Genomic DNA, 20,720 nt, shown 5'->3' on the forward strand with positions numbered 1-20,720 from the left:
TGAACATCAACTAGCCACAAAACGACATGACCCACCATCACTCGTATCCTTACATACAGATAAGGAAGGACACCACTTTTATTGGGACAACACATCCATCCGAGGACAAGCCAAACAGAGACACGCACGAGAATTCCTAGAAGCATGGCATTCCAACCGGAACTCCATCAACAAACACATTGATTTGGAGCCAATCTACCATCCCCTGAGAAAAAAAACAGGAAATGACACCATCAACCCAAGGAAACCTAACCAGATAAATAGAAAGCGGGACATAACACCAGTGCTTCGTCGGAGGCTCACTGTTGATGTTACCTAGAATGGTGACGAAACATCTGGGAACAAGCCTTCCAGCTCAGTGAACCAGCTTACATCTGGAGCAAAATTAAGACCCACTCTTTTGTGGACCGAGAAGAGGAGAGTGCTGTGTTGGAGGTGAAAGGAAGACGTCGGGTTGGCTGTGCACCCTTGCAACTAGTGGATCTTAATGCTGGCTTCGGCCTAACGCTGGTTCAGGGGAGCAGCCAACCTGCAACGATGGCTGCAGAAAGTGCTCGTGCCCCAGGTCAGGGGTCCGGAACACCATCCGTGTTTCCGTAAAGAAGTTGGATGAAGGTGCACCTGTGGACCGCACCTTCTTCATGAAGAGGGTCCTGTTGGACTGTTGCGGGTTCGCTGTTGTGGACATTTACTGCCTGCAGGATTTCCCTGGAGGAGGTTTTTACGATGTGACCTTCAGGAGTGCCAAGCTTTGCGAGCGCTTCCTGGAGGTTTTCAAGGAGAAAGGAGGTGAGGGCCCCCTCTCTGTATTGACCGCTGTCCCACTGTTTGTGATGCCAGCGCAGAGGAGCCGTATGGTGACTGTACACATGTACAACCCGCATGTGCCAGCAGTTGATGTCCTGAACTTCCTTGGAAGGTACATGAAGGTGGAAGGGGACCTAACTGACATCATGGACCCCTTTGGCATCTGGACCAGTAAGAGGCAGGTCAAGGTGACGCCGAGGATGGGCGCGGACGGGAATGTCGTACACCCACCGTCCAGCTTCGCGATTGGCGGGAGCAAGGGCTACCTGACTTATGCAGGGCAACCTAAAGTCTGCCATGCTTGTGGTGGGTCAGGTCACGTGACAGCTGACTGCAAAGCACCATCCGCAGGAACTGCAGGGAGGAGGGACACCTTGCAAAGGATTGCCCACAAGAGAAAAGCTGCAACCTTTGCGGGGCACCGGGCCACCTCTATAGGGCATGCCCGCAGCAGGGGACCACCTACGCCCATGTCGCCGGCAGGGGCAATGTGGGGCCAGCCCCCGCCCCGGAGGAGAGGAAGGCACCAGGGCCCAGCAAGGACCCCACTAATGTGCAGGAGGGCCAGGTCGTGCAGGAGGGCCCAGCCCCGCAGGTTGGGCCTGAGGCCAGCAAAGCGCCCCTGCAGGCTCTGCACCCCCCCGACAACCCGGAGTCGATGGAGGCGGCGACAGGCGACCCAGGGGAGTGGACGATGGTCCGGAAAGCGAGGAGGAAGGTGTGTCGGCGGGCCCAGGAACCGCAACCATCAGGTGGGAAGAGGCAGCTACAGAGGGGCTATAAGAGCTCCTCTGACGAGGGGATTCGGAGAAGGCCCGCCCGAAGCAGAAGTTAAAGATCTCCAGGGAGAAGGAAAGCAGCACCACGCTTCCAGGTGACAGGAGGCGTCCTGAGGCTCCCTCCGAAACCCAGTCAAGTGCCGCTGGAGCACTGGAGGGGCCCCCGGAACTTCCAGGCGAGAAGGAGGAAATAGCGCGTCCCCAGCCTGACCCGGAGCCGGACCCTCCTGCCTCCGCACCCCTGATGGGGGGATGCCACCCGGAAGGCAGCACGGACGGTTTCCTGAGCCCGGAGAGCGTCCAGCAGTTAGCCTGGGCAATGGGCATGAAGGGACAGATGGAGGGGCTGGACCTTGGACTTGGGGAGGGTACTGCGGTCAGTGCCCACAATGGGGGTACGAATTGCGAGCATTAATGTGCGCAGCGTCAAGTCCACCGCAAGATGTGTATCCACGTTGGCCTACCTGACCACCATCAAGGCGGACCTCCTGTTTCTGCAGGAGTGCGGGATACCGCACCTCAGCAGGTACGGGAAATGGCCCGGCGCCTGGACCTGTGGGCCTTCGATCTGGTCGGGGGTAACGACTGTAGCTCCTCGGGCCTGGCTATTCTGCTGCGGGGGCGCGACTTCACCACCTCTCAAGTTCAGGAGGTGGTGGGGTGGTCGCCTCCTAGTGGCTGACATCACCTACAGGAACACTCCCCTGAGGCTGATCAACGTGTACGCCCCAGCGGTACAGAGTGAGCGGTTGGCCGTCCTGCAGCGGCATCCACCCCTGCTGGCTACGTCCAGGCCGGTCATCCTAGGCGGAGACTTCAACTGCATCATCGATGCACTTGGAAGATCCGGCGTGGGGACAGCGGGTGGGGGGGAGTCAACTGGACGTCACGTCCAGATTCCTGATTGGCACGGTGAAGGACGCCAAACTGCTCATCGTCTTCAGCACCCCTGCAAACAGAACGCAGCGGAGGTACACCTGGTCGCGGCCAGTCGGGTCTATTCGCTCAAGGATAGACTTCCTGTTTGTGTCACGGGCATTTTCGGTCAGGTCCACCGGCGTCGAGCCGGTGTTCTGCTCTGACCACTGCCTCCTGCTGGCCGACTGTCACTTACAGGACGACCAGCCGTCCGGCAAGTGGACATGGAAGCTCAACACGACTCTGTTGACCCCAGAGAACGTCAAGGAGCTTAAGAGGGAGTACGCCGGTTGGAGAACCGTGAAACCCCTCTTTGAGTCTCCGGGCGATTGGTGGGAGACGGTGAAGGAGAACATCAAGAGGTTCTTTGTCCTCAAGGGTGTTCGGAAGGCGAGAGAGAGGCGGGGAAAGGTGTCGCGACTCCAGAAAAGGGTGCAGAACCTGCTCCTTCTGCAGTTGATGGGGGTCGATGTCACGGAGGACCTCCGCGAGGTGAGGGGCCAGCAAGCCTCGCTCTTCGCTGCGGAGGCCTCCAGGATAATCTTTCGGTCCAGGGTCCGCTCCGTGGAGCAGGATGAGACATGCTCGCGTTTCTTCTTTCAGAAGGTGCACAAAGAGAGCTCTGTGCTTAGCCGGCTGAAGGAGGACAACGGCTCAGTGACGTCCTTCTATGCCGGACTGTACGACACGAAGCCCACTGACAGCACATCCTCCGAGTCGTTCCTGTCGTCTATCATGGATGGCACGAGGGAGTGGCTGGACTGGCCGATATCCCTGGACGAGCTGACCAGAGCCCTCAAGTCCTTGGAGAGGAATAGGACTCCCGGGAGCGACGACTTACCGGTCGAGCTGTATACCGCTCTGTGGGACGTGGTCGGCCAGGACCTGCTGGAGGTGTACGATAGTGCGCTTCGGGCAGGGGAAATGTGCAAGTCCATGAGGAAGGGCATCATCACCCTCATTTACAAGAGGAAGGGGGAGAGAGAAGAAATTAAGAATTGGCGTCCCATTTCACTATTGAACGTGGACTACAAAATCCTGGCCAAGGTCATAGCCAACCGGGTCAGGTCTGTCCTGGAGTCGGTGATTCACCCTGACCAAACCTGTGCTGTGCCGGGCAGGAAGATCGCTGAGAGCCTTGCGCTCATCAGGGATACGATCGCCTACGTACAGGACAGGCGGGTGGACACCTGCCTCGTCAGCCTGGACCAGGAGAAGGCCTTAGACAGGGTCTCTCATGCTTACATGAGGGACGTCCTCTCCAAATTGGGGTTCGGGGAGGGCATCCGCAATTGGATCCGGCTGCTCTACGCCAAACATCGTTAGCGCAGTCTCAATCAACGGGTGGGAATCGGACAGTTTTCCCATCAGATCTGGAGTCAGGCAGGGCTGCCCGCTCTCTCCTGCCTTGTTCGTGTGCTGTGTGGCGCCCTTCGCCGCATCCATCAGGAAGGACGTGAGCCTGAAGGGCGTGACTATCCCAGGCAGCGGAGGCCTTCAGGTCAAGACCTCCCTGTACATGGACGATGTCGCCGTCTTCTGCACCGATCGTCGGTCGGTGAGTAGGCTGTTGGACATCTGCGGCCAGTTTGAACTGGCCTCGGGTGCCAAAGTCAATAGGGGTAAGAGCGAGGTCATGTTCTTCGGGAACTGGGACGACCGCTCCTTCGTCCCCTTCGCCGTCAGGACAGACTACCTGAAGGTGCTGGCTGTTTGGTTTGGTGGAGCTGGGGCGTGCACTAAGACTTGGGAGGAGCGTATCCCCAAATTGAAGCAGAAGCTGGGCAGGTGGATGCTCCGATCCCTCTCCATCGCGGGTAAGAACCTGGTTGTCAGGTGCGAGGGGCTTTCGGTACTGTTGTATGTGGCGCAGGCCTGGCCTATTACCTGGACCTGCGCCGCTGCGGTCACCCGGGCCATCTTCCACTTCATTTGGGGGTCGAGGATGGACCGGGTCCGCAGGGATACCATGTACAAAGACCTGGGAAATGGGGGAAAGGGCGTACCGAACGCCGCCCTCGCCCTGACAGCTACCTTTGTGTGCGGCTGTATCAAGCTGTGCGTAGATCCTCAGTCCGCAAACACCAAGTGTCACTACTTACTGAGGTTCTACCTGTCCCCGGTGTTGCGAAGGATGGGCCTGACCTCGTTGCCGCGGAACGCTCTGAGTAGTTGGACCGTTCCGTACCACCTGTCCTTCGTGGAGAAATTTTTGAAAGGAAACACCTTTAACCACAAGGCTGTCAGGCAGTGGTCAGCACGTCGTATCCTTGAGACCCTTCGGGAAAAGGAGAGGGTGGATCCCGTCGTGTGGTTCCCCACGCAGACTGCCAAAGTCATTTGGCAGAATGCCTCATCGCCAGAACTTTCAAACAAGCACAAGGGCATTGCTTGGCAGGCGGTGAGAGGGGCTCTGCCTGTGAGATCCTTTATGCATGCCCGGAATCTCTGCGCCACCGCACGCTGCCCTCGAGGTGGCTGTGGGGGGACGAGACTGTTGATCACCTCCTTCTGGAGTGTGCCTATGCGCAGGAGGTCTGGAGGGGGATGCAGTGGTATTTGTCGAGGTTCGTCCCGAGCAGCTCTGTGACGTGGGACTCTGTGCTCTACGGGCTGTTTCCCGGGACGCACACCGAGACCAACATCAACTGCGCCTGGAGGATCATCAATGCGGTGAAAGACGCTCTTTGGTCTGCCCGCAACTTGCTGGTCTGCCAGCTGAAAGAACTGACCCTGACCGAGTGTTGCAGACTGGCGCACTCCAAGGTCCAGGACTACGTGCTGAGTGACGCACTAAAGCTTCGGGCAGCCGCTGACAAGGCGCGGTGGGGAAAGACCACGGTATGAAACCCCTCATCCAGAATAGAAAAAAGGGCGCTATGTTGTAACTGGGACCAGCTGGCGCCTTCCCCAACTGGTCAGGGGGCCAACAGGGACTGTGTAGGGAGACGACTGCCGGGGTATGTTCTTTGCTTTGTTTTTTTCTTCTTTGTTTTTTTTCCTTTAGTTGGTGTACGTACCCCCTGGGTAACCTGGAGCGGCTTGCATGACTGGGTAGGCGTATAAATATGTTTTAGTTTTTGTGCATCTTATGAATAAAGTATATTTTTTCAAATAAAAAAATAAACTGGGAAGTTTGCCTTCTACTCTGATAGATATGTGATTCCAATGTCCAAACTGAAATGGTTGACTCTGGAATTGCCCTAGACGCCAAGCACCAAGGCAACTTTTCAGGACTAGTTGTGTGTAGTAAATTTCACCCAAAAATAATGAAACAGAAGAGGGCAGACAGGTGTGCTGTAATCAGTATATCTTGACTTTCTTGCAACTCAAAATCTTCCCAAAGAGGGAGCGAAGAATGAACAGGGAGTATGAATAGGCCAGTAAGTTCCTCAAACCTGCCCTGCTATTTAATAAGATCATGGCTGATCGGATTTAAACCATCAATCTGTTCCATTACTTGTCGTTTAAAAATAAATGTGTTGACTACCAGAAGACCTTTACATAATTTTATCTTGAGGCATACATTCCAAACTTGAAGTACCGTCGTCCAAGGCCTGAGTCCCATGTGTGAAGTCATTGCGCTGTTGGGGTGGAGGCTGGGGGCGGTGAGTGTCCCTTTAAGAAGCTGCGGCCGCGGCTGAGGGGGAGCCTGTCCCTTTAAGGGGAGGGAGGGGGCGGTGCCCGGTGTCGCTCCGTTTCCAGACATTTCTGTCCGTCAGCCCGGTGGGGAGATGGCGATCAATAAACCGGGGCAGCCCGGTCACCAGAGGTACCGGGAGGAGAGCACCAGTACTCACAGGGTCTACCACCGCGGGTTGGGGGTGTGGTGGTGCTGCTCAGTTGGCCTGGCCTGGCGGGTTTGTGCTTGACTGTGATGCTAACGGTTTGGTTTAATTCCTCTGCGGGCTGAGGGACGAAGGTTGTGGGGTGGGGTCTCTATTGAAGGTGCTGCCTTCTCCACTTCCCCTGTCCCCTGAGGTGTGGTGAACCCTTGGGTTAAACTCTTGTTACTCCCTCCCCAAGTCATCTCGCCGTTATCAGAGGGCAGGCCTGTGCCGGTCTTGGACGATGGCGGGTTCACCTTTGCTGTGTAGCCGGTCTGTGGCCCTCTGCTCACTGACCTGTCTGCCAGTGGGGACAGTGTTTCCGCGACAAATCATTGCAGACTATACTTAATTGTGTGGAGGAGCAGGGAGATGTTGGAATGTGGGTAAGCTAGTTAAATGTGTGTCGGAAGGTTGTCTTCATAATCTGAAACTAGGCAATGAAGGTGTTATGATTTGATTATGCTGGACTGAGGGGGTCATTTAACTCAAGATAACAAAGTGTGGAGCTGGATGAACACAGCAGGCTCAGGAGCACAAAAGCTGATGTTTCGGGCCTAGACCCTTCATCAGAGAGGGGGATGGGGAGAGGGAACTGGAATAAATAGGGAGAGAGGGGGAGGTGGACCGAAGATGGAGAGTAAAGAAGATAGGTGGAGAGGGTATAGGTGGGGAGGGGATAGGTCAGTCCAGGGAAGACGGACAGGTCAAGGAGGTGAGATGAGGTTAGTAGGTGGGAAGTGGAGGTGTAGCTTGAGGTGGGAGGAGGGGATGGGTGAGAGGAAGAACAGGTTAGGGAGGTGGGGATGAGCTGGGCTGGTTTTTGGATGCAGTGGGGGGAGGGGACATTTTTTGAATCTGGTGAAATCCACATTGATACCATCGGGCTGCAGGGTTCCCGAGCAGAATATGAGTTGCTGTTCCTGCAACCTATGTGTGGCATCATTGTGGCACTGCAGGAGGCCCAGGATGAACATGTCGTCTGAAGAATGGGAGGTAGGTGGGGGGGGAGGGGGAGTTGAAATGGTTTGCGACTGGGAGGTGCAGTTGTTTATTGCGAACCGAGCACAGGTGTTCTGCAAAGCGGTCCCCAAGCCTCCACTTGGTTTTCCCAAAGTAGAGGAAGCCACACCGGGTATAGTGGATGCAGTATACCACACTGGCGGATGTGCAGGCAAACATCTGCTTGGTATGGAAAGTCATCTTAGGGCCTGGGATGGGGGTGAGGGAGGAGGTGTGGGGGCAGGTGTAGCACTTCCTGCGGTGGCAGGGGAAAGTGCCGGGTATGGTGGGGTTGGAGGGGCATGTCCAGTCCAGCTCGTCTCACTTGTCCCCTCCTCCCACCTCAAGCTGCACCTCCATTTCCTACCTACTAACCTCATCCTGCCCCCTTGACCTGTCTGTCCTTCCCCTGGACTGACCTATCCCCTCCCTACCTCCCCACCCATACTCTCCTCTCCACCTATCTTCTCCTCTGTCCATCTTCAGTCCACCTCCACCTCCCCCTCTCTCCCTATTTATTTCAGAATCCTCTCTCCATCCCCCTTTTCTGATGAAGGGTCTAGGCCCGAAACGTCAGGTTTTGTGCTCTTGGCCTGCTGTGTTCATCCAGCTCCACACTTTGTTATCTTGGACTCTCCAGCATTTGCAGTTCCCATTATCTCTGGTCATTTAATGCAGTTGGCTGAATGGCTGATATGTGATGCTAACTGGGTTTAATCACCAGCTCCCTCTTAAGGGTAACAAAGGATGATCTTAAATGCAGGCCAGTGAATAAAGTTCCACAAGCGATTAAAATTCCTGGTTACCATGAACGACTCTCCTCCTCATCCTCTTTGTGCGGTGACTGATAAGACTTTAGGCTAGACCTGTTTAACCCAGTGGTTTCAAATTGTGTGCACATTTAGTCACTTTTTTATACTGGAAGGATGTGATTTCAATGGAGAAGATGCAGAGGAGAATTACAAGCATCTTGTCATGATGTGGAGGTGCCAGTGTTGGACTAGGGTGGACAAAGTCAGAGCTCACACGAAACCAGGTTATAGTCCAACAGATTTATTTGGAGTCTCACGTGTTTAGAGTGCAGCTCCTCGGTAGGTGAAGTCACTTCATCTGATGAAGGAGCAGTGCTTTGAAAGCTTGTGATTCAAGTAAACTTGTTGGACAATAACCTAATGTCATGTGATTTCTGACTTTGAGAAACTTGTCCAACATTGGATGTTTTTAGATGTGAGGAAAAATTGGAAAGGTTTTTTTCAAATTGGAACAGGAGAAGCTGAGGTTTGTGGTGGTGGGGGCGGGGGGGTGCAGTCAAGATAGGAACAAACCTTAATAGAGGGTCAAAAATCAGAATGTGCACATTTGAAAAGAAGGAAACGATTTTATAAGAGGTGAGGAATCATTTTAGTGTTTAATCAAGTAGAAGGTGAGAGGGACCTGGAACACACTTCCTGAAAGACTAGTAAAGACAGGAGCTTTCACCAGTGTTCCAAGGCCATGTTGAAAGGCCAAGAGCTGCGTGGCTACAGACTAAGACAGGATTAGACCAGGTAACTCTTTGTCAGCTGGAATGGTTGTGGTAGCTGAATGGCCTGTTTTTGTGTTGTAAGTTTTCTATGATTATGATTCTACTCCTCAAAACAAAACATTCTGCTAATTCCTTAAGCTGCTGCAGGGTCCTTTTGAGGTCCATGCATAGCAGCAGCAGCTTGTGGAAGTTAGTCATTCCATTGGGATGCCAGTTGTCATGTGTGGAGCTTCCCATAACTCAATTGTGGCTTAGATTGTATCTGTCTCTCTTCTGAGTTAGAAGCTAGTGTTCTCAAATCCCATTTGAAACTTGAGCACATGTTCTACCCTGACATTCCACTAGGGGAGATACTAAGCCTGGGCACTGTTTGATTTCTCAGATGGATGAATAACATCATGGTTGTGGTTTGTAGAAAAAGACTGGACTTTACGCCAGTGTCCATGCTGAAGTTTAGTTATCCATTTATCCACTTCACTGAAAGCTGATGGCCCTGTTGCTGTTTGTGGAAGCTTGCTGTTTCTTACATTACAACAGTTACCCATAAATGATTTGAGATATGTTGAGGTTGTCATAGGTGATATTTAGATCCAAGATTGCTGTTTCTAAAAACTGTCTCTTAAAAGAAAATCTCTTGGTTTCCTCATCTGTGAGAAGCAGTCCCAGCTTCTCCAGTCTCTCTGCCTAACTGTAATCCTGCTTCCCTGGTATTGTTCCAGTAAATCTTTGTTCTGCCCCAAGTCATGGTCCACATTGGCACCAACGACATTAGCTAGGAAGAGAGATGGGGATTTAAGGCAGAAATTCAGGGAGCTAGGATGGAAGCTGAGAGCTAGGACGAACAGAGTTGTTGCCATTTCTGGTTGAGCAGCAGCGCGAGCAGGAGCCTGTCGGGAAGCCAGTGAGTCACTGTTTTTGAATCTATAAAAAGCTTACCTCGTGAATAGGCGGAGGTACGCTGAGCAGGAGCAGACACGGGACTGGTGAGTAAGTGAGCATAAGACAGGAGTGGAAGTAAGGCCATTCGGCCCATCAAGTCCACTCTGCCATTTAAATCATGGCTGATGGGCATTTCAACACCACTTCCCTGCACTCTCCCCGTAGCCCTTGATTCCTTTTGAGATCAAGAATTTGTTGATCTCTGCCTTGAAGGCATCCAAGGTCCCGGCCTCCACTGCACTCTGGGAATGAATTCCACAAGCGCACTACTCTCTGGCTGAAGAAATGTCGTCTCATTTCAGGTTTAAATTTACCCCCTCTAATTTTAAGGCTGTGCTGACAGGTCCTAGTCTCCCCGCCTAACGGAAACAACTTCCTAGCGTCCACCCCTTCTAAACCATACGTTATCTTCTAAGTTTCTATTAGATCTCCCCTCAACCTTCTAAACTCTAATGAGTACAATCCCAGGATCCTTAGCTGTTCATCATTCGCTAAACCTACCATTCCAGGGATCATCCATGTGAATCTCCACTGGACGTGCTCCAGGGCTAGTATGTCCTTTGAGGTGTGGGGCCCAAAATTGGACACAGTATTCTAAATGGGACCTAACTAGAGCCTTAAAGCCTCAGAAGCACATTGCTGCTTTTATATTCCAACCTGCTTGAGATAAACAACAACATTACATTTGCTTTCTTAATCACAGACTCTACTTGCAAGTTAACCTTTAGAGAATCCTGGACCAACACTCCCAGATCCCTTTGCACTTCTGATTTGTGAACTTTCTCACCGTTTAGAAAATAGTCCATGCCTGTATTCTTTTTTTCCAAAGTGCAAAACCTCACATTTACGCACATTGAATTTCATCAGCCATTTTCTGGACCACTCTCCTAAACTGTCTACATCTTTCTGCAGCTTCCCCACCTCCTCAGTACTACCTGCCTGTCTACCTATCTTCGTATCATCGGCAAACTTTGCCTGAATGCCCCCAGTCCCTTCATCCAGATTATTAATGTATAAGGTGTTACCCGCGTTATATTGCGTAACCCGAAACACTACCGGGTAGTGTCTCCCACCCATCCTCCTCCTCTAACCAAAAAAAAGTTCTGTGTGCCTGACAGGTAAGGTAACAAGTTTATTTTTTATTCTTTATTTTTTAACAGTCTTGGGAATTTAGAATAATGGGAACGGAGGTCAGGGCAGTTGAATGTTCCTCCTGCAGAATGTGGGAGGTAAGGGTCACCACTAGTGTCCCTGCTGACTACCTCTGCAGGAAGTGCACCCAACTCCAGCTCCTTGAAAACCGCGTTAGGGAACTAGAGCTGGAGCTGGATGAACTTTGGATCATTCGGGAGGCAGAGGGGGTTATTGAGAGGTGTTACAGGGAGGTAGTCGCTCCTCGGGTACAAAAAAACGGCAGATGGATTATGGTCAGAGGACGGAAAGGGAACCGGCAGGCAGTGCAGGCATCCCCTGTGGCCATTCCCCTCAACAATAAGTATACCGTTTTGGATACTGTTTGGGGGGGTGGGGGACGACTTACCAGAGGAAAGCAGTGGGGCACAGGCCTCTGGCACAGAGTCTGTCTCTGCTGCTCAGAAGGGAAGGGGGAAGAGGAGCAGAGCATTAGTCATTGGGGACTGCATAGTTGGGGGGGACAGATAGGAGGTTCTGTGGGGACGAGAGAGAGTCACGGTTGGTGTGTGCCTCCCAGGTACCTGGGTGCGTGATGTCTCTGATCGTGTTTTTGGGATCCTTAACGGGGAGTGGGAGCAGCCCCAAGTCATGGTACACATTGGGACCAACGACATAGGTAGGAAGAGAGATGGGGATTTAAGGCAGAAATTCAGGGAGCTAGGATGGAAGCTGAGAGCTTGGATGAACAGAGTTGTTGTCTCTGGTTTGTTGCCCGTGCCACGTGCTAGTGAGGCGAGGAATAGCGAGGGAGAGGAGTTGAACACGTGGCTACAGGGATGGTGCAGGGGGGAGGGTTTTGGATTCTTGGATAATTGGGGCTCTTTCTGGGGTAGGTGGGACCTTGACAAGCAAGATGGTCTTCACCTGAACCAGAGGGGTACCGATATCCTGGTTTGGGGGGGGGGGGGTGGGGAAGCGAAATTTGCTAAGGCTATTTGGGTGGGTTTAAAATAATTCAGCATGGGGATGGGAACCAAAATTGTAGTTTTGAGTATAGAAAAGGTTGAGAGTAGGGTGGTCCGAAATAAAGTTTCAGGGACACAAGATGGCACCGGCAAGCAAGAAGTTGGTTTGAAGTGTGTCTACTGCAATGCCAGGAGCGTCCAGAATAAGGTGGGTGATCTTGCAGCATGGGTTAGTACCTGAGACTTCGATGTTGTGGCCATTTTGGAGACATGGATAGAGCAGGGACAGGAATGGATGTTGCAGGTTCCAGGATTTAGATGTTTCAGTAAGAACAGAGAAGGTGGTAAAAGTGGGGTGGGGGGGAGGTGTGGCATTGTTGGTCAAGGACGGTAGTACAGTTGCAGAAAGGATGTTTGGGGACCTCGTCAACTGAGGTAGTATGGGCTGAGGTTAGAAATAGGAAAGGAGAGGTCACCCTGTTGGGAGTTTTCTATAGGCCTCCGAATAGTTCCAGAGATGTTGAGGAAAGGATAGCAAAGATGATTCTCGATAGGAGTGAGAGAGACAGGGTAGTTGTCATTGGGGACTTCAACTTTCCAGATATTGACTGGGAACACTATATAGTTCAAGTACTATAGCTGGGTCAGTTTTTGTCCAGAGTGTGCAGGAGGGCTTCCTGACACAGTATGTAGATAGGCCAACAAGGGGCGAAGCCACATTAGATTTGGCACTGGGTAATGAGCCAGGCCAGGTGTTAGATTTGGAAGTAGGTGAGCACTTTGGTGGTAGCGATCACAATTCTGTTATGTTTACTTTAGTGATGGAAAGGGATAGGTGTATACCCCTGGGCAAGAGTTATAGCTGGGGGAAGGCAGTTACGATGAGATTAGGCAAGATTTAGGGAGCATTGGATGTGGAAGGAAACTGCAGGGGATGGGCACATTAGAAATGTGAAGCTTATTCAAGGAAAAGCTCCTGTATGTCCTAGATAAGTATGTACCTGTCAGGCAGGGAGGAAGCTGTAGAGCGCGGGAGCCGTGGTTTACAAAGGAGGTGGAATCTCTCTTCAAGAGGAAGAAGGAGGCTTATGTTAGGATGAAATGTGAAGGCTCAGTTAGGGCGCTTGAGGGCTACGGGGTAGCCAGGAAAGACCTAAAGAGAGAGCTAAGAAGAGCCAGGAGAAGACATGAGAAGTTGTTGGTTGGTAAGATCAGGGTAAACCCTAAGGCTTTCTACAGGTATTTAAGGAACAAAAGAATGACGAAAGTAAGATAAGGGCCAATCAAGGATAGTAGTGGGAAGTTGTGTGTGGAGTCAGAGGAGATAGGGGAAGCACTAAACGAATATTTTTCAACAGTATTCACTCTAGAAAACGACAATGTTGTTGAGGAGAATACTGAGATACAGGCTACTAGACTAGGGGGGATTGAGGCTCACAAGGAAGAGGTATTAGAAATCCTACAGAGAGTGAAGATAGATAAGTCCCCTAGGCCGGATGGGATTTATCCTAGGATCCTCTGAAAAGCCAGGGAGGAGATTGCCGAGCCTTTGGCATTGATCTTTACCTCGTCATTGTCTACAGGAATAGTGCCAGATGACTGGAGGATAGCAAAAGTGGTTCCCCTGTTGAAGAAGGGGAGTAGAGACAACCCTGGTAACTATAGACCAGTGAGTCTTACCTCTTTTGGTAAAGTGTTGGAAAAGGTTGTAAGAGATAGGATTTATAATCATCCAGAAAAGAATAAATCGATTAGGGATAGTCAGCACGGTTTTGTGAAGGGTAGGTCGTGCCTCACAAACCTTATTGAGGTCTTTGAGAAGGTGACCAAGCAGGTAGATGAGAGTTAACCGGTTGATGTGGTGTATATGGATTTCAGCAAGGCGTTCGATAAGGTTCCCCACAGTAGGCTATTGTACAAAATGCGGAGGAATGGAATTGTGGGAGATATAGCAGTTTGGATCGGAAATTGAATCATAGAATAATACAGCATGGATACAGGCCCTTCAGCCCAAACTGGTCCATGCTGACCATGGTGCCCAATGTTCCAATTGCCCGTATTTGGTTTATATCCTTCTAAACCCTTCCCAGTCATGTACGGATCCAAATGTATTTTTTTAAATGTGTTGCAGTTGTGCCTGCCTCAACCACTTTCCCTGGTAGCCTATACCGTATACACAGCACTCTTTGCGTGAAGAGGTTGCTGCTCAGGTCCTCCTTAAATCTTTTCCCTCTCACCTTAAACTACGCTCTCCAGTTTTCAATTCCCCATCCCTGGGAAAACGGCTATATGCATTCACCCTATCTATCACCCTCATGATTTTATACACCTCAATAAGGTCACCCCTCATTCTCCTACGTTTCAAGGAATAAAAAGTCCTATCCTGGCCAACCTCCCTATAACGCAGTCCTGGCAAGGGCTCCATGAATCATCTTTGTACACCTTCCAGTTTAACAGTGTCTTTCCAGTAACAGGGTGACCAAAACCTGTACACAGTACTCCAAGTGCAGCCTCACCAACAACTTTTACAACTGTAACATAACATCCCAACTCCTATACTCAATGCTTTGACCAATGAAGGCCAGCATGCTAACTGCCTTCTTCACCATCCCGTCTACCAGTGACGCCACTTTCAACAAACTATGTACTTGTACTCCTGGGTCCCTCTGTTCCAGTCCTCAAGACCTTACCATTTACTACATAAATCCTGCCTTGGTTTGACTTTCCAAAGTGCAACACCTCACACTTGCCTGTACTGAATTGCATTTGCTTATCGATTTTTACCAAAAAGTGACTAGTGTGTTAAGGGGAGTCAATGTTTCACTCAAAACCTTGCCAACCTGTGGAGAGAGAGGTTACTACCAAGTTTTGTTCTTAGCTCGGCTTTGCTTAAAATAAAATCGACAGCTATCACGCTAATTGTATAATGACTTATCACTACACAGGATCACACAGGCAGGGAAATAGACCCTTCGGTCCAACCAGTCCATGCTGACCATTATCCCAAACTAAGCTAGTCCCATCTGCCTGCACTTGTCCCATATCCCTCCAAACATTCATTCATGTACTTATCAAAATGTCTTTTAAATGTTATTAGATTTGGTATAAAAATCATCGGTTGTTAAATATTTACTAAAACAACATAGATTGACAGTTGTTTATTGAACTCAATGTTGTGGCATTTTTAATCTTAAACAGATTAACACTTTTTACAACAATTTTATCACTCTTATTTGGCTGTAACAATGTCAGGAACCAACATGTTGCTCTCTAGAACAGCATCCAATCCAAGGTTGAATCAGGGCACATTTTGGCATCAAGAACTCCTAACTAATACTGACATTTTACAATAAGGAGCGTGAAATTACTGAAGACACTGATGGAAGCAATTAAATTTGGTCCAACATGTTTTGATGACCACAAACTCCAAAACGCTCAACATGTCAAGAGGAAAGTCGGGGTCACACATTAGGCAGATGATCTGTTAAGCACCAGTAACATATGGTCAACCGGTTTTGCAGATGCCCAATCAGACTTGAGACAGCGCACAGTAGTTGAAATGATTTACAGCTTGGACATACTCAAAAAAAAAAAGGAGTCTGCCAGGAACCATTAATTACCATGAAAGGAGGTACTGCTACCAAGCTCTAAAGTCTTTGGGTCTTCACTAATATATTGAAATTTGACAGCCCACAGGCGATTTCAAACCTAAGAATAGGCAGCAGCTCAATTTTGAAAAGCTGGTAATATGTGGAGCCCATTAAGTAAATTCAGTTTGCATTATTACAGTGAGGTTATTGTGCAGATTTAACACTAACTTCACGCTGCCATATGTGAAACCTAGACTGAGGTACTATATTGAAGGAGTACATTCCTTTGACTGGAATATTAAACCAAGACACACACTGCCATTCATTTAGAGATAAAAATCCTATTCAAAACAGGGTATTTGCATTCCTAAATGATATAAACCCAGATAACAAAGTGTGGAGACATAATGGGAACTGCAGATGCTGGAGAATCCAAGATAATAAAGTGTGAAGCTGGATGAATACAGCCTCTCTGAAGGAGGGTCTAGGTCCGAAACGTCAGCTTTTGTGCTCCTGAGATGCTGCTTGGCCTGCTGTGTTCATCCAGCTTCACACTTTATTAAGAAAGTGTGGAGCTGGATGAACACAGCAGGCCAAGCAGCATCTTAGGAGCACAAATTGGCCTGCTGCATTCTTCCAGCTCCACACTTTGTTATCTCAAGTTCTCCAGCATCTGCAATTCCCACTATCTCTGATATAAACCCATCCTTTATTGTGTTTTAGCTAAAGTTAACAGCAGCAACACAGCATGATCAAAATAACAGAATAGTTTAAAGAAACTTTATTCAGTTTGGCTTGCTGAAAGAAGACACAGCATGGTAGTTGATGGGAAATGTTCATCCTGGAGACCAGTTACTAGTGGTGTACTGCAAGGGTCGGTGTTGGGTCCACTGTTGTTTTGTCATTTTTATAAATGACCTGGATGAGGGCATAGAGGGATGGGTTAGTAAATTTGCAGACGACACTAAGGTTGGTGGAGTTGTGGCTCGTGACGAAGGATGCTGTAGGTTGCAGAGAGACATAGATAAGCTGCAGAGCTGGGCTGAGAGGTGGCAAATGGAGTTTAATGCAGGCAAGTAGAACATTACAGCACAGTACAGGCCCTTCACCCCTCGATGTTTTGCCGACCTGTCATACCGATCTCAAGCCCATCTAACCTACACTATTCCATGTGCGTCCATATGCTTGTCCAATGACGACTTAAATGTACCGAAAGTTGACGAATCTACTACCGTTGCAGGTAAAGCGTTGCATTCCCTTACTACTCTGTGTAAAGAAACTACCTCTGACATCTGTCCTATATCTTTCACCCCTCAATTTAAAGCTATGCCCCCTCATGCTTGCCGTCACCATCCTAGGAAAAAGGCTCTCCCTATCCACCCTATCTAACCCTCTGATTATTTTATATGTGTGAGGCGATGCACTTTGGTAGGAGTAACCGGAAGGCAAAGTACTGGGCAAATGGTAAGATTCTTAGTAGTGTAGATGAGCAGAGAGATCTCGGTGTCCATGTACTCAGATCCTTGAAAGTTGCCACCCAGGTTGACAGGGCTGTTAAGAAGGCATACAGTGTTTTAGCTTTTGTTAACAGAGGGATCGAGTTCCGGAACCAAGAGGTTATGGTGAAGCTGTACAAAACTCTGGTGCGGCCGCACTTGGAGTATTGTGCACAGTTCTGGTCACCACATTATAAGAAGGATGTGGAAGCTTTGGAAAGGGTGCAGAGGAGATTTACTAGGATGTTGCCTGGTATGGAGGGAAGGTCTTACGAGGAAAGGCTGAGGGGCTTGAGGCTGTTTTCGTTAGAGAGAAGAAGGTTGAGAGGTGACCTGATTATTTTATATCAGAGGGTTAGGTAGGGTGAATAGGGAGACTTTTTCCTAGGATGGTGACGGCGAGCACGAGGGGGCATAGCTTTTAAATTGAGGGGTGAAAGATATAGGACAGATGTCAGAGGTAGTTTCTTTACTCAGAGAGTAGTAAGGGAATGGAACGCTTTGCCTGCAACGGTAGTAGATTCGCCTACTTTAAGTACATTTTAAGTCATCATTGGATAAGCATATGGACGTACGTGGAATAGTGTAGGTTAGATGGGCTTGAGATTGGTATGACAGGTCGGCACAACATCGAGGCCAAAGGGCCTGTACTGAGCTGTTATGTTCTATGACATTGACAGAGTGTGGAGTCCTGAAATGATCATTGCTTTTGCCTGAGCACTGATTTTCAAGCTTTAGTTTGACTTAATTGCATTTGTCCTTTGTGCGTACGTAATGTTAAGGCCCCATCTTGCTTTAACCCGTTGAGCTATCTTCAAGATTTGTGTGTCTGCATCCCAAGTGTCTCTGTTCAATTTGTCATTTTAGTTGAACATGCCTCTCCTGATCCTTTGTTAAAGATGTCACTTCACACCTCTGCTTTAAAATCCATTTGATAATGGGTCTACTCCTTTCCACCTGCGTATCTACACTGTCCTCTGAAGTGTTATCTGTCTCTTTGTGCACTGCAGTTGAGCTCATTTCACCTGCAAACTTTGGAAATCTGCCCTGTACCTAAGTCAGTTGTTATGAAATAACAAAGGACAGATATCCTTATCTCAACTCAAGGGGTATTTTTCTCTCCAGTCTGAAAAACAGATGCCATCTACGGTATGCTTTCTGTCTGTCAAGCACTTTTGTGACTTTGCTGCTACAGCCCATTTGATCTCATGGGTTTAAACTTCCTCATGAATAATCTGTCAGATACCTTTCGAAGAGTCTCTGCTTGTCAACCATATTGCTGCCATTTGCATTCTGTTACTTCAAAGAAGTTGGTCAAGTTAATCAAGCAGGATTTTTCTTCATAATTGTGCTGATTTTCAGTTACTAGCCTACACTTTCCCAAATCTTAATTAATTTTGACTACAAAGTTTTTAGATGTTCAACTGACCAGCATCTAACTGGTTTATTCTTCTGGTTTGCACCGTTCCCATGTTCAATTTGATTTATTGTAATCCCATCTAACCAAGTAGAGTGAAAAGTTTCGTTTTGCGAGTAGCGTAGGCAGATCAAATTAGGGCAGCATGGTGGCGCAGTGGTTAGCACTGCAGCCTCACAGCGCCAGGGTTCGATTCCAGCCTCGGGCAACTGTGTGGAGTTTGCATATTCTCCCCGTGTCTGCGTGGGTTTCCTCTCTCGGTCCAAAGATGTGCAGGCTAGGTGGATTGGTCATGCTAAATTACCCGTAGTGTTCAGGGGTGTGTGGATTATTTGGGGATGGGTCGGGGTGGGATGCTTCAAGGGGCGCTGTGGACTTGTTGGGCTGAGGGGCCTGTTTCCACACTGTAGGGAATCTAATCTAATCATAGCCAACAAGGACATATGGATTATGGGTTTCTACTCCAAATATTACAGTTTTTTTCAGTGCATATCCTGGATTTTGCTTTAATAAAAGGTAAACATTGTATCAGAGCTCCAAAGATGCTGCTTGGGCTGCTGTGTTCATCCAGCTCTACACCTTGTTATAATGGGCAAACATTGAACACATCCCCACTTGAGCTGAGCAACGTGGAAATCTGGAGTTACTAAGAGATTACGCACTGTTTCACAGGGTACATTGTACCAGCAAGGACTGGTACGTATAATGGTTATGAATCCAAGGTATTGCCATTGGTTTCCCATTAAAGATGTAATTAAGTTGAGCTGTTTCTTTTGAAGACTAAAATAAACACTAAACAAGCTGTCTAGCCTGAACTTCTATCAGAAAGTTTCAATCTGTAAGAAGTGGCAGTTTGGCGGTGACTTTGTTTGTTTTTCTTGAAGAAAGCACTTCTTTTTTCACCTTTTTGTCCCTTATTTTGACTTCCTGTTTTACACTTTCCAGTTTAGACACTACATGATTCAGTGAAGATTCTTCAGTGTACTTAAGGAGTCTTGCTACAGCTTGCCCTGCTCAGATACCCAAGTTTGGTGAGTTTTGAGAAGTTTTGTAGCTCAGGTTGAGGTTCTGGATGTGAGTTTGCTTGCTGAGCTGGAAGGTTAGTTTTCAGACGTTTCGTCACCATACTAGGTAACATCATCAGTGAGCCTCCGAATGAAGCTTCGTCGGAGGCTCACTGATGATGTTACCTAGAATGGTGACGAAACGTGTGAAAACTAACTTTCCAGCTCAGCAAGCAAACTCACATCCAGATACCCAAGTTTGGCTTCGGGCAAGTCTGTTAAAATCTGAGCAAAACTTTGTTCATCTCGCCATTAACTGCCCACAGTGAGAGCTTTCTATAGGATGACCTAAGAATTTAGGCCCACCTTTTTTGTTTTTATCCTATTCATTATTGCTATTGCCTCCTACTGCATTGGCAACGTAACTTTCTACAATGAAAACAAATGCAGGGTACTCATTTAGTGCCTCATCTATGCCTGTTGCCTCCATAAGATCACTTGTTTAGCTCCTAATCAGCTCCAACCTTCTTTAAATGTTCTCTTACAAAAGTCTTTCATAAATATTTAAATTGTATTTCTGCAAATCTTTTCTCCTGCTCTCTTAGAACATAGATAAGAAGAGATAATGGGAACTGCAGATGTTGGAGAATCTGAGACAACAAAGTGTGGAGCTGGATGAACACAGCAGGCCATACTCCAATCTTTAACTTTTACATTGTGTTGTTTGCTAATGTATTAAAAGCTTGTATTTGTTACGTTATGTTTCTGTTTATTATGTTACCTCTGATTTATTCTATGAAATAGATAAATTCACAGTGTATTTTTCTCTTACATTCCATCTGCCATGTTCTTGTCCACATATTTAGTTTGTCTGTGTCCTTTTGCAGCCTCTTTTGACATCTTGTTTTCCCATGTTTTTGGAATATTGTATACGTTACACTCTGCCTCATCTGACACAATCATAAATTATAAATACTGCACTGTACTGTACAGCGCACACTGCATTTTCCAACTTGAAAATGACCAGTGTTTTGTTTTTTTTTCTCCACTGACTAATCTTGATGGCTTTGTTTTAATTGTTCATGAGATAAGGGCATCTCTAACAAATCAGGCTCTCTTGCTCACTCTAACTGCTCTGCAGAATGTATTGGAGAACTGACTTTTTTTCTTTTGAACCATTGCTCTCCATGAGGTGTAAGGGGACTCAGTGCAACTGAAGAGAGAATTCTGGAATTTTGACCTAATGAGATTTGAAGGAACAGCAATGTAGTTCCAAGTCAGGATGCTGAGTGGCTAAAGGAATTGCCACCTCCTGCA

The 20,720-nt window shown here is 48.5% G+C and overlaps 1 protein-coding gene across 3 annotated transcripts in view; it reads left to right on the plus strand.

The window, feature by feature from the left end:
• Nucleotides 1-6,168: 6,168 nt before the first annotated feature.
• The window catches only part of LOC125463773 (WW domain-binding protein 2-like), a 35,339-nt gene continuing 20,787 nt past the window's right edge, over nt 6,169-20,720 (plus strand). Inside the window, exons 1-2 of one of the 3 annotated variants that reach the window (XM_048555447.2) lie at nt 6,183-6,276; nt 19,345-19,430. Coding sequence is in view for 2 of the 3 variants with exons in the window: in XM_048555445.2 (XP_048411402.2) it covers nt 6,239-6,276 (38 nt within the window). In the remaining variant the exon portion in view is untranslated. Of the gene's footprint in view, nt 6,277-6,484; nt 6,718-19,344; nt 19,431-20,720 lie in introns of those variants that run through there. The other 2 variants (XM_048555445.2, XM_048555446.2) reach the window with 2 other exon arrangements.

Source organism: Stegostoma tigrinum, chromosome 22 (assembly GCF_030684315.1).
Source record: "Stegostoma tigrinum isolate sSteTig4 chromosome 22, sSteTig4.hap1, whole genome shotgun sequence".
In the NCBI taxonomy this organism is placed as follows: domain Eukaryota; kingdom Metazoa; phylum Chordata; class Chondrichthyes; order Orectolobiformes; family Stegostomatidae; genus Stegostoma; species Stegostoma tigrinum.